Below are 12,508 nucleotides of genomic sequence, written 5' to 3'. Positions count from 1 at the left end.
ACAACCAAGTGTGAAGTGTATGATCATGATATAGTTTCAATACTTACCTAGAGAGAATGAGTTGAGGCGAAAAATATGGTAGACTTTCTAGAGTTTAAACAAAATTGTACTTAAAAACATTATGCTGATCACATTAGCTTCAATTCATTGCAGAAGATCACCTAATTAATGAAAGTTGAAACACAAGTACAAAGAAAAAAAAAGATGGAAAATTTCAAAAATCTATTCACTATTACAGCTTGCTCAATATCACAAGAAACACATCCGATCCTATACTTAGTTAAATCACCAAATAATTTCAATATAGTAGCTCTGAAAGCAAGATAATCAAAACTGTCTGGGCAAAAAAAACCAAAGCAGGAGCAAATACAAATGAACAGAGTGAAAAAAATATATCAACCGAACAGCTTGAATACTGCACTCTACTTCTTGTCTTCCTTCTCAGCTTCAGCAGCCCTCTTCAACCGAACTCCCATGTGGCGCTTATTGGTCCTCTCCAATCGAAGCTTGGCATAAGCATTGAAGGACTTCATCTCATCGGTAACCTTGAGAAGCTCCACAGCTGGAGTCTCACGTACAATTGGCAAGATCTCACCTCGGACTTGAGTCGCTGTTGCCAACTCCTCGGGAGCAGAATCACCAGCCTGCAGATATAGATCATATATCAATCAATTATTTGAAGCACTGAAGATAAAAGCTTAGAATAAGGTTACCAAGATGCTAATTACCTTGGTTTTGTGTGCCTTTCTTGGGAATACAACCAACTTGGCTTTGTAGGTCTTCAACCTCTGGGTATTAGATTGAAGAGATTCAAGGGAGCGATTCCTGCGCCTGTGATCAACAGCTATGCCTATTGTTGGGGCAAGTTTTTTAGGAATACCTGCTGCCTGATTCATGTAGATGGTAAATCATCAAATTAGAGTGGGCAAGTGATCATCATGTAGATCAACACCATATTCAACAGTGAGGACAAACTTCTAGTTGATTATTTATACTACAGAAAACTTTGTTGTCCTCAACTGTCCTGAACAAAAAATATATCCAGCTTGTTGCTAATTAACTATCAAGCAATAAAATATACCTGTTCCTATAGTGTCAGGATTCTAGGTATCAATCAAAAGCTACGGAGCAAACAATAAAAATCTAATTAATGGCTGTGAGCAAACAGCTTATAAACTAAAAAAAGAGTGGACCGTGTGAGGCTGGTTTAACAGGGCAAAGGCACTTCGATGACTTAAAATTCATAGCCTACCAGGGACAGATGCCGGTACACAAACCATGCATAGGCATAGCTATCCTAGATAAAGGTGGACCCTAATCAAACCTCCTGATCAGTATAAACCTAGGATACCACTCACTCACCTCAAGCTCCTCAAGGGAAAATCCTTTGCCGGCTCTGAGCTTCATGTTGTACTTCAAGGTCTGGCCATGAACAACCGGACGAAGAGGTCCAGCAGTAGGACGAGGAAAGACCTTCACGGCCTTCTTTTGCCGAGCTGAAAAGCGCAAACATAATACAAGAGAGTAAAAATCTTTTATATGGAGGGGTAGCAGGAATGAGACAGATCACACCCACAATATAAGTGCAGGTAAACCTACCCACTCTTCTTCTAGTTTTACGAGCGGGCTGATTGAACCAAGTCTTGACATAGTTTTGCCAGTGCTTCTTGAAATGGCCATTAGGCACAACATTATTATGTCTCACCATGGCTTACCTGCATAACCGAACAAGGGCTCAGTAAACCACAAATAAATAATTCTACAGCAATATCTAAGCATCTGCAGAACCTCCCCACTTCACCACAAGAAATTCAGCATACATTGTGTTGGCAATACCATATCAACAATTTCAGTCAAAATACAAAGATAACAATACCTTCCACATTTATATATCCACGAAAATAGACAGCTATAGCATCATTCACTATCATATTCACATCAAAGCCCTACTACACATACAAGCCAATTGAGTAACAAACAGGGCAAAGCTAAAACAACTATTTTTCATAGAATGTACAAAGATTATCACTTATCCCAAACATTATTTTCTCTGAATTCCTTAAAGGGTACAAAAAAAGTAAGGAAAGATACTACATTTGAATCAAATTCATTAAGCAGCATCAACTAAACAAACCAACAATATGATCACACTCAAATAGCACTAACAAGAATATCCTCACCCTCGTTCCCGCACCCCAACATCAATAGAGAGCAAATTGGACCATTAAGCATGAATGGCAATAGTGTCTTTCCATACAAACAATCTCATTCATCAATCATCAAAGTAGAACAGCACCCTCATTTCAAATTATACCATAAAGAACCCAATATCCATAAAAACTGCATCAACCCATTAGAACCCATCAAAATATCTACTTGAATACCCCTAAATCCCTAATTCCATTAATTTCCTCAAATTCAAAATGTTACTCACAATTACCATAAAAATTAACCATTTAAAGGTATAAAATCAACAAAATCCCTCTAAATTCTTCAACCCAATACCCAGCTCACATTTCCGCATTAGAATCAACTTAAAAACCCAGACACCTATTAACATTCCAATAATTTTTACAAAAAATACAGAATTAAGTATTAATCAAAAAGAAAGTTAAATGCAGTAATTAATAAATCAAATCAAAACATCAAGAAATTAAGAGTGATTATTTCTAAATAAAAAAAAAGGGAGTACCTGAGAGAGAGATCCGACGACTGATAGTGAAGAAAATGGTGGTGTAGTCGTCTCTCTCTGCAAAAAAATTGGGGGAGGAAGCAAAACTCGGGTTTTATGTTCTGCCTCTCAAAAACCCTACTTCCTCAATCCTCCTTCCTTTTTACATTTCATTTTCTTTTTTCCCACCTTTGTTTTTTTTTTTTTTCCTGGTGTTAGTTGGGCTGTGGAAATTCTTTTGAGCCCGGATTGTAGTAGCAAAGGCCCGTGATCGAATTATCAAATTTGACTCGACTAGAAAATAACTTTATCCTTTTATGTATGCCACATGACAAAATCGATTGGTGTCTCTAAGTTAGAATCTGGCCAGAAACGACACATGCGCCTGCTGTCCTATAGTAGGGGCTTCAGACTCCAAGAGGCATGTATCGTAGGCTAAGCTTGTGTGCTGGATGGCGTGAGGCCGCCTTAAATTGCAATTTTTAACCATTGGCGGACTGGCGGGTTGAATCCAGTATAAATGATTTAAATACACAATAGGGTATTATAAGTAATAGAGTGTCTTTTATTGTCACGATCCACTAAGATTCAGTCATATATCATTTTGTTCCGTCCCTTCACCTCACACCCACCCTATTCCCTACAAACACTTATTTTAGGTGCAGAAATAGAAAATTATTCGAAAATGAAGGTCGTAATCCACGGTTTCGTGCCAATTTTGAAAAATTTTCCGAAAATTTTCTTTTTGGAACAAAAATAAAAAATAATTTTAAAATGAAGGTCATAATCCACACTTTTGTACCCATTTTTTAAAAATTTCCATAATTAAAGCGAAAGTATGGTGCATCAAGTATCCCCCAGGTCATATAACTTCTTGGAACCACAATAAGCCATTTGCCCATTTGACAATACGATATGTTCATATGTCCATGGTCCATGGGAAGAAAATGCCAAAAGAAAAAACAGTAATATCTCCCGCGGCGACTTCTGGTTACGCTTACTCCGAAATTGAAGTTGAAGAAGATTGAAGTTGGGATTAATTTGTTCATAAAAAATGGAGCTGCGTTGCATAGCCTTCCCAACAATCCCTTCAACCATCACAAGGTATCCCATTTCTTTTCTAATTTCTTCGTTTAATCTCAATTCCCCTTACAATGCAAACAAACGAAACATGTACACTTGTTCTTGCTTTTCAATTTATCAAACTGAAACCATGAAAACCTCAAATATTAACTTACCCAATAGTTATAACAATTCAATTATGAAATACCCAGTTGGAAAAGAGCAATCTTTAGAGTTATACAGTGAAAAAATTAGTAATTATTGTAAAAATGGATGTGTGGATAAGGCTATGACATGTATTTCTGAAATGCAAGCAATGGGTATGTACCCTAATCTTTTTTGCTATTCATGTTTAATTGAGGCTTTAGGAAGTGTTGGTAGAACCCTTGAAGTTGAAATGATTTTCCAAGAAATGATATATCTTGGGTTTAAACCTAGTGTTGGGGTTTTCAATGTTTTGATTCGAGGGTTTTTGAGAAAAGGGTTGTATGAGCTTGCTAATAAAGGTTTAAGGGCAATGGAGGATTTGGATGTTCTTCGAAATCAAGAGACGTTTGAGATTTTTTTGGATTATTATGTGAGTGCTAGGAGGTTGAGTGATACTTGGAGGATTATTGGGGATATGAAGAAGAGGGGTTATCGATTGAATTCGTTTGTGTATAGTAGGGTAATTGAGTTGTATAGAGATAATGGGATGTGGAAGAAGGCAATGGAAATCGTAGGGGAGATAAGTGAGATGGGTGTGCCTGTGGATAGGCGGATATATAATAGCATTATTGATACGTTTGGAAAGTATGGTGAGTTAGATGAAGCCTTGGAAGTGTTCGGAAAGATGCTTAGAGAAGGAGTAGTGCCGGACATAATGACGTGGAATTCTTTGATCAAATGGCATTGTAAGGCTGGGGATTATATGAAGGCGCTTAGTTTGTTTACTGATATGCAAGATCAGGGACTGTATCCTGATCCTAAGATATTTAATATCTTGATCAGTCAGCTAGGAGATCACGGAAAGTGGGATTTGTTGAAGGAAAATTTTGAGAAAATGAAGCGTCGAGGTCACAAAAAGAGTGGAGCTGTATATGCCGTTCTGGTTGACATATATGGGCAGTACGGGAGATATCAGGGCGCGGAAGAATGCATATCTGCTTTGAGAGCGGAAGGTGTTCAGATGTCATCAAACATATATTCTGTGATGGCTAATGCATATGCTCAACAGGTAACTACATGTGTTAACATCTCATTTTCTCTGATTTTCTTATGGATGTGTTATATTGTCTTGTGTGGCTCTTTTGGGATCTAGAGGCATATTCTGCTTGGTTCTTGTAAGTAACATAATATCATTAAAAGGTGGAAAAGAAATTCTGTCTTTAATTATATCTTTTATACTCATATTAAAAGTTATAATTCCAATGTTGAATTTAAAAATAAGATGGATACCTTTTATTTCCCTAGTATAATGCTTTAGAATTTCTTCTGGGAACATTTCAACGCTATGTACCCTCGGAGGAAAAATTGGAGAAATTCGGAGGATGGAAAGGATATGTTTAGTAAATGGAGAGGAAGTTCTAATGGGTATGGAAGTGGGAGAACTATATGCTATGAGGAAAAACAACTTATAGCGATTAGATGGCTTTATATTGGCTGTGGGGATTATAACCAGGAGGAAATAGGTATTCCTGCAGCTTGGTAGGTTAAAATTTTTATGGCCTTTTAAATTCATAAGTGGTGGGTTTAAGCAAAGAGCAATAAGGAAATCTGTCAGGAAATCACAGCATTTCTCTAAAGATTCTTAATTGAGTTGTGGAAGACAATCAATAGCTTGAGCTGTTATGTTTTGATTAGTACGGTGTGATTCTGTCAATCATTAAGCTATGCCTGATTTGTACATGTATATTACTTTAGCCTCCCTTTCTATTCATGTTTGTACATATTGCCAGTTGTAATTGTTAATTTCTTTGGAAAGATTTGTCTTAACAAGAGTGTGAATGAGATCAATTTGGCTCCGTAGTCATGAAATTAGAGTTGATATTGCTATGTGAATGATTTTCATCCCTTGGTTAGTGATCTGGTGAAAGTGCTTTATGCTTTTGTCACTTTTTCCTGTTTGAAAAAATGGTTGCACAACTTGACATCACTAACATTGGCTGAGAGGGTTTATTTCTTATTTATATGGCTTAGGGATTATGTGAAGAGACTGTGAAGGTTCTGCAAATCATGGAAGCTGAAGGTATTGAACCGAACCTAATCATGCTCAATATTTTGATCAACGCATTTGGTATTGCTGGAAGATATCTTGAGGCACTCTCTGTATATGACCATATCGTTGAAAGTGTAAGTGACATTACTTCATACTGGAAAATATGCTAGTGAAGAATTAAGCTCTTTCACCTTGCCTTGCCAGGCATTTCACAACTGAATTTTCAATATATGTCTTTATCGCAGGGCATTAATCCTGATGTCGTGACATACACCACTCTAATGAAAGCTTTGATCAGGGCAAAAAAGTTCAACAGAGTATGTTTTGAGTTTGATTGACAACCTTATTCTTTTTTCACACTCCCTCCATTTCTAAATTATAGGCCTCATTTGATTGGGGGTCATCATCGAGGAATGTCGCTAATGCACCATAACAATCCTTTATGTATCTTTTGCATATTCACCATATCAATGTAATCTTTTAAGGAACTTTTATAATCGTATCATTAAGTGAATATGAGAAAGTTCAAGATGTAGCTTATTACTGTTGTGAATTAGAAACCTAATCCATATGTACTTGTACTTTTGAGAATCTTCAATCATGTCTTCTTCAGACACCCTAAAGTTTTTCTGTGCTTGTGAAACTGATCTATTGGTTCAAATTCAATCTTCATTTGTTAACTTGTTCACATGGTAAGACACTTGAGCAGATATTGTGATTTTTTGGGACAAATGAGGGCTCTTTGGAAAACATATCAAACATTTGTCTAAAAAGATATCACTTCACTCTCACATTAATGTTCTACTTTTTTATATCTTCATTCCTGTTTAATTGATCTATGAAGTGATTTCTGAATCAGGTTCCTGAACTGTACCAACAAATGGAGTTGGTTGGATGTACTCCTGATAGGAAGTCCAGGGAGATGTTGCAGATTGCATTGATGCACCTTCAACCGATATGATGCTCTGATGATTTTAGATTTCCGACTCTGAAGCCTATTTTCCTCATAAATATAAAAATATACGAAGTGATTAAAATCATTCAGCTAATTGAGGAGAAACTCCGTATGTCTGTATTTATAATTTTACGGCCTCAATTGACCCAAAAATAACCCAATATCAACTATTCAATCCCCAACCCTATTATAAGTCCCAAAATGCAGAAAAATTATATCACAGGCACAATTATAAATTAGGCAAGCCTCATTATAGAGTCCTTGCTTATTTCAAGGTACCTGTTTTCCAGTGATTTCTTTCATTATTGTATGTGATCCGTTATTCTTCTTCCTTTTCAACAATATCTGTAGAACTCATTCAAATTTTTAATCTTACTTAGGCAAAACATGCTGATTGCAGTATATGCATCAGAAGCCAAGCTGACTCTCAGATGTAACAAAGGGGCATTTGGATGATGATTCAGGTAAATCGGTGATGCTTGTTAAGAAGCGTTACATGTCTGCCTATCTTTTGTTTCAGAATTGCAGTTGCTTTAGGGTGACACTAAGTTTCTCATCACTGTGATTGTACGTTCATCCCACAAGATGGTGGTTGACGGGTTCAATTCGCAGACACAGCCTCTTGGAAAGAAGTTAGATTTGATCGCGTACAATCCTGCATCTCATGCCTTCCTCAAGATCTGTGTTGGCTGAAGGAATATTTACTGCCACTGTTTTGAGCCTAGACTGTTCCTGTATCGGCTATTCGGCTGTATGCTCATGGACTAGAAAAAACATAATATTTGGAAAATATGAGGTCCTAGGATTTGGGAGATAGAGGCCTAGTAACCCACCTAGCCTGAGTGGCCCAAAGATCCTAGTTTTATTTAAGACAACATTTTATCTTTGGTGGTTACTCTGATCGCTTGTTAATAGTCAAGTTCTCAACACGGCTATTGAATAGTTTTAAGGTAGGGAGAAATACTCTATAATTCTTACTAGACTTTTACTTCCTCCGTTACATATTAGTTACAACTTTGGAATTTTTTATGTCTCACAAATAATACTCCAAAGTTGCAACTAATATGTAAGGGAGGAAGTATGTTATTTTTGGTCCAGTATTTGTGGGCATTCTTTGTGATGATATATGGTAAGAGTTTACCATGTAAACCAGTAAGCCTTGCTTGGTGTCGAACATGGTATTAGTTGGAACACTTGAGATTACATGCTTTTGTATGAAATTATGTCTTGCAAGTATTTTGGAACGGAATGAGTATTCAAGAGTGTTTTCGCCTATGGGAGTATGGAGTAGTACTCTGTAGTTATTAGTTTGTAATCTCTGTATTAGAAGTGAATATTTTTTTGCACCAAGTCATGTATGTGTACAGTGTACATAATGTTTACTCTGTATTTGGTCTAGTTGTTAAGATCAAGAGTCTGTGAACGATTGGTCACTTGTTTAAATCCATCACTATCATTTATAGTGAGTATTTTGTATTGCCCTTCTGGCTTAGTCGAATCAAATAACATACTTTATAATGTTTACCCTATTTTTTACTGTATTTTTTTGACAAGGAAGAATATAGAAGTTTGGGCCAAATTTATAATTTTACTTTCTTTATTAAATGATGAATGTTTATGGTCAAAGAATGGCAGACAATCTCTTCCCCAATTATCTACAAAGGTTAATAAAATAAGGAGGATGTGATTCATGAGGAACAATTTCAACATGTCAAGATCATGTCTAAAATGCTGGCATCATGCTGGAGAATTAAGAACTTAACAATTAATCGGTGGATCTTAAGCTGAATTAGTGTTAACTCACATATTGTATTGTTTTGGATGAATTTTTTATTAAGCCGATTGTTGATTGAATCTGCGGTGTAACTAGTTCTAAAGTGATTTGTACGTGTGTTGAAATTCTAAATTTCTTAGAATTGTTTATAAATGCAGTTTAACTATCTTTCATTAATAAAATCTTTTTTCTTCTTGTAAAAAAAAAAGGTAAAATTAAAGATAAGCCCATATGTTCCCATTTATAACCATTCAAATTCAACTACGATTTGAATGGAATGTATTATCTTCCTTATACTCTACTAAACAAAATGGTCGATTCTTCAATCAAATACAACGGCATTTATAAGTAAACATATCTGCAATTTCCTTGCACTTTCCATTGACTACACGACTATTATGACTTGTGATAACGAGCTTGTTGCTTACATAATTTGAAAAAGAAGTCATGATGAATTTGTATGAAATGATTTGTTTAATACTTTCTCCGTTTCTTTTTATTTGACGCGTTTTTTTAGTTACGTTTACCAATGCAATTATTCAATCATTAATATCTTTAATGGTCGATAAGCAAAAATTATGAAAAGCTGATATTTTAAAAGTATATAACGTGACGAATCTAACAAGATCTCACATGAGTATATTTTTCATTACATATAAAGCACAAAACACAGTCAAAGAAAGATGTGTAAATAGTGATAAAGTCAAAACGTGTCAACGGAAAAAACGAAGGTAATATATTTCAAGGTTCATTAGGCCTTTTTCAAACTATGAAGTGGTAACAAGAAACCAAAAAATGCTAATGTAAATCTAGCACTCGTATTCACATATACCTTTCAAAATTTTAAAGGTCATGCATAGGGATGGCAGTGGATCTGGACCCGACCCGAATCTATAGATTCAGATCCATTTTTTACGAATATGGGTCTTCAAAATTTGGACCCGACGAATCCGGGTTTGATCTGGGTCCTGTTGAATAAAACGGATTTGGATCCAGGTCTAACCCCTGGACCCGAACCCAGATTTGTTTACAAGTTTAATAATTTTCCTAAAAAAAAACTTAAAGTGTTTGTTTCTTTATTCTACAATGTTGATGATGTTAGTAGTAATGAAGATTATCTCTTTCGATTTTCAAGAGATGAATTTTGAATGTTCATATCGGATACACCATTGTTGTTTGTCGGTTGCTCATTTGTAACAACGTATTTTTTTCTATTGCCTGTAATTTTTTTTGTCAAATGACAAGTATATAAGTTGGTTGCTTTGGATTAGGTATTGAACTTAATAATCCCTCAATGGAAGTTTGAAATGCACTTTTTTACTTGAACATTACATTTTTTAAAAAAAATTAGGAAAAACGTGCTGGACCCGTTTTAGACTCGGACCCGGATCTGGATTCGGGTCTTCATTTTCTAGACCCGACAGATCCGGGTCGGATCTAGATCCCAGGTAGAAAAACGAATCTAGATCCGGGTCTTCATTTACGTACTAGACCCGACAGATCCGGGTCGGATCTAGATCCCAGGTAGAAAAACGAATCTAGATCCGGGTCTTCATTTACTAGACCCGACAAATCCGGGTCGGATCTAAATCCCAGGTAGAAAAGAGGATCTGGATTCGGGTCCATCCGGACCCGATCCGAATCCAATTTGTTGCCATCCCTAGTCATACATAAGTAAATAAGTTAATATGTTGTAACTAAAAAAGCAAAGGGTTGGAAACCGTTGTATACTTAATCTTATTATTCTTTATACTACAACTGCTTTTAAGAAAGCTTATATGGGGTGCGTTATGCTAAGAACTCGAAGAAAAGTTACCAAACAAGGCATATTGCAAGTCTAAATGGACAAACTAAAAGAAAATTACATTGAGACATACGGAGTATGTTAGATATAGACAGGACCGTAGCAAGGCCAGGGCAGGTAGGGCGACCGCCCTGGCCCCCCAAACCAAAAGCTCATCTTCAGTTTAATAAAGGCCCCAAGATAATTATTTATAAAAAAAAAAAACAAAAAAAAAAAAAAAAAAAGGAAGAAGCGTATTAATTCCTCCTGTTCAACCTCCTTCTACAGTTCTACCCCATATTTCAGAATTTCAAACGCCAAATTTTCGCTGTTCAACCTCCTTCCTCCCTAATTTTTCTCCCAAAATATTCACTTTCCTAAGTGAATTTTGATTAAACCAAAAAAAAAACTGTCATTAATTCAATTCTATCCCCTTTTGTCGGTGATTTTATTTTTCAAAATGTATCTCAATTCAATATTCAGTCAGATTAATTCCTTCTCCTTCGTGATTATGATAAACGGTACTTTTATGCTTCACTTATCAATGAGAATTTATCTAATTATATATAATCTTCTTTGTATATTATACTTTATTCATCAAAAACTTTCTTTTTATTAAGTTTTCATAATCTTTACAATTTCTTTCAATCAAGAATTACAAAATTGGGGGGAAAAAATATCTAATTCATTGATTGGTTGAATTGGTTCGTTTGATAACTTTGATTGTTCTAATTGCTTCGAGAGCCTCCGACCGTCGACGAGAGCTACGCCTACGGGATCATCTTTTCATCAAAATGCCAGTATGCTAAGATTAATTTTATACTTTTTCATTCCTAAATAATCATAATGTAATTATGTAATTTTATTTTTATTTGGTTAATTTTACTAAATTTTTTTGTTTCAATTGTTTTCTATTTTTCAGATTTGATTACTTGAGATGACATTTGTTTGGAGTGCAAATTGAGCGTACTAAGACTTTTGTTCAATTGCTTCAATAATCACTTAATCAGGTGTTTTTGTTCTTTTCTATGAACGCTTTGGCTTTGATTTCAATGTTTTATCTATATGAAATTTGATGTTTTTAAAGATTATTATGCGTAATAAAATATGTATTTTTTTGCCTACCCAATTTTTATTTTATTTTAAAACATTATATGTGAATTAGGGCCCCAATTTCGGGCCACCAAAATTTCTGAAACGGTCCTGAATATAGATTACAAAGAGAAGAAGCCATTTATAGGACCATAATATGAGTATTGATTGATCAAGAATAAGTTCCACCCGACCACACTTCCACTTGGAGTAACTAACTTATATGAATTATATCTTTATCTCTTTCATAAGAATAAAGCTAATTAAATGAAGTATGAATGAAAAGCTAAGACTGAAGGTATAGAACAAGAGACATCCAATTTCCTAATAGAGAGTGACGGGAGATTCCTTTCCAATTGCATGGGAAGCCCTTTAAGATCAGGATAACGCTAAGACCATGCTGTGCGCAACTGTGCAAATAAGATGTGCATATTGTATTATTGTTAGGTTATTACTATTATTACTGTGTTTTACAAATGTACACAGTATAATCATGAAGTTAGGTATTGTTAAGAAGAAGGTAGAGTTTTTCGGTTGACAAAATTATAAAAAGTTTTAATTATCTAATGATAATAATTTTACTGTATGAGAATTACATGTGAATGTGTTAACTTACGAGTGTTTTTTTATGAATTTGTTGAACTTATTTTGCCTAAATGAGATCAAGTTGTATGAAACAAACCGACTCATATTACATTATTACTCGTAAGATTATACTCTAATGAACAGATGTACTTATCACAAGATTCACAACCTTAATTGGTAATTGGTAGAGACATTGAGAACAAGCATCACCAATTTACCAAGGTTCACAACCCTTTTCCCCACCCATTTATACGGAGTACTGTACCAAATAATAATAAAAAAAATAATAATAATTTTATCATAAACAAAAATTTCCAAAACAGTAAAAAGGTATAAAGTCCAAAAGAGAGGTTGGAATAGTTAATAAAGATTCGGATCTTTTGGTGTGG

The 12,508-nt window shown here is 35.1% G+C and overlaps 2 protein-coding genes across 5 annotated transcripts; one reads left to right on the top strand and one right to left on the bottom strand.

Annotated features, from left to right (window-relative positions):
- Positions 1-107: 107 nt before the first annotated feature.
- LOC110727064 (60S ribosomal protein L13-1-like) lies at positions 108-2,867 on the bottom strand. Its single transcript, XM_021906605.1, has 5 exons — positions 2,693-2,867; positions 1,600-1,715; positions 1,363-1,496; positions 729-887; positions 108-644 (listed from the first exon to the last, which is right to left on the bottom strand). Exons 2-5 carry the CDS (start codon positions 1,706-1,708, stop codon positions 423-425), a joined length of 624 nt encoding a protein of 207 aa, XP_021762297.1. The 5' UTR covers positions 1,709-1,715; positions 2,693-2,867; the 3' UTR covers positions 108-422.
- A 691-nt stretch (positions 2,868-3,558) lies between these two features.
- On the top strand, positions 3,559-8,409 carry LOC110727042 (pentatricopeptide repeat-containing protein At5g42310, mitochondrial-like). Of its 4 annotated transcripts, none has more exons than XM_021906597.1 (6): positions 3,559-4,949; positions 5,912-6,064; positions 6,176-6,247; positions 6,790-7,160; positions 7,286-7,349; positions 7,471-8,409. In XM_021906597.1, exons 1-4 carry the CDS (start codon positions 3,726-3,728, stop codon positions 6,889-6,891), a joined length of 1,551 nt encoding a protein of 516 aa, XP_021762289.1. In that variant the 5' UTR covers positions 3,559-3,725; the 3' UTR covers positions 6,892-7,160; positions 7,286-7,349; positions 7,471-8,409. The 4 variants fall into 4 exon arrangements, with proteins under 4 accessions (XP_021762289.1, XP_021762277.1, XP_021762283.1 ...); XM_021906585.1 differs by having other exon boundaries at positions 7,266-7,349; XM_021906591.1 differs by having other exon boundaries at positions 7,286-8,409.
- Positions 8,410-12,508: the final 4,099 nt, after the last annotated feature.

The sequence above is a fragment of the Chenopodium quinoa genome, unplaced genomic scaffold, assembly GCF_001683475.1.
Source record: "Chenopodium quinoa cultivar QQ74 unplaced genomic scaffold, ASM168347v1, whole genome shotgun sequence".
Lineage (NCBI taxonomy): Eukaryota > Viridiplantae > Streptophyta > Magnoliopsida > Caryophyllales > Amaranthaceae > Chenopodium > Chenopodium quinoa.
The sequence above is the reverse complement of the archived record's forward strand: the minus strand, read 5'-3'. Positions and strand labels throughout refer to the sequence as shown.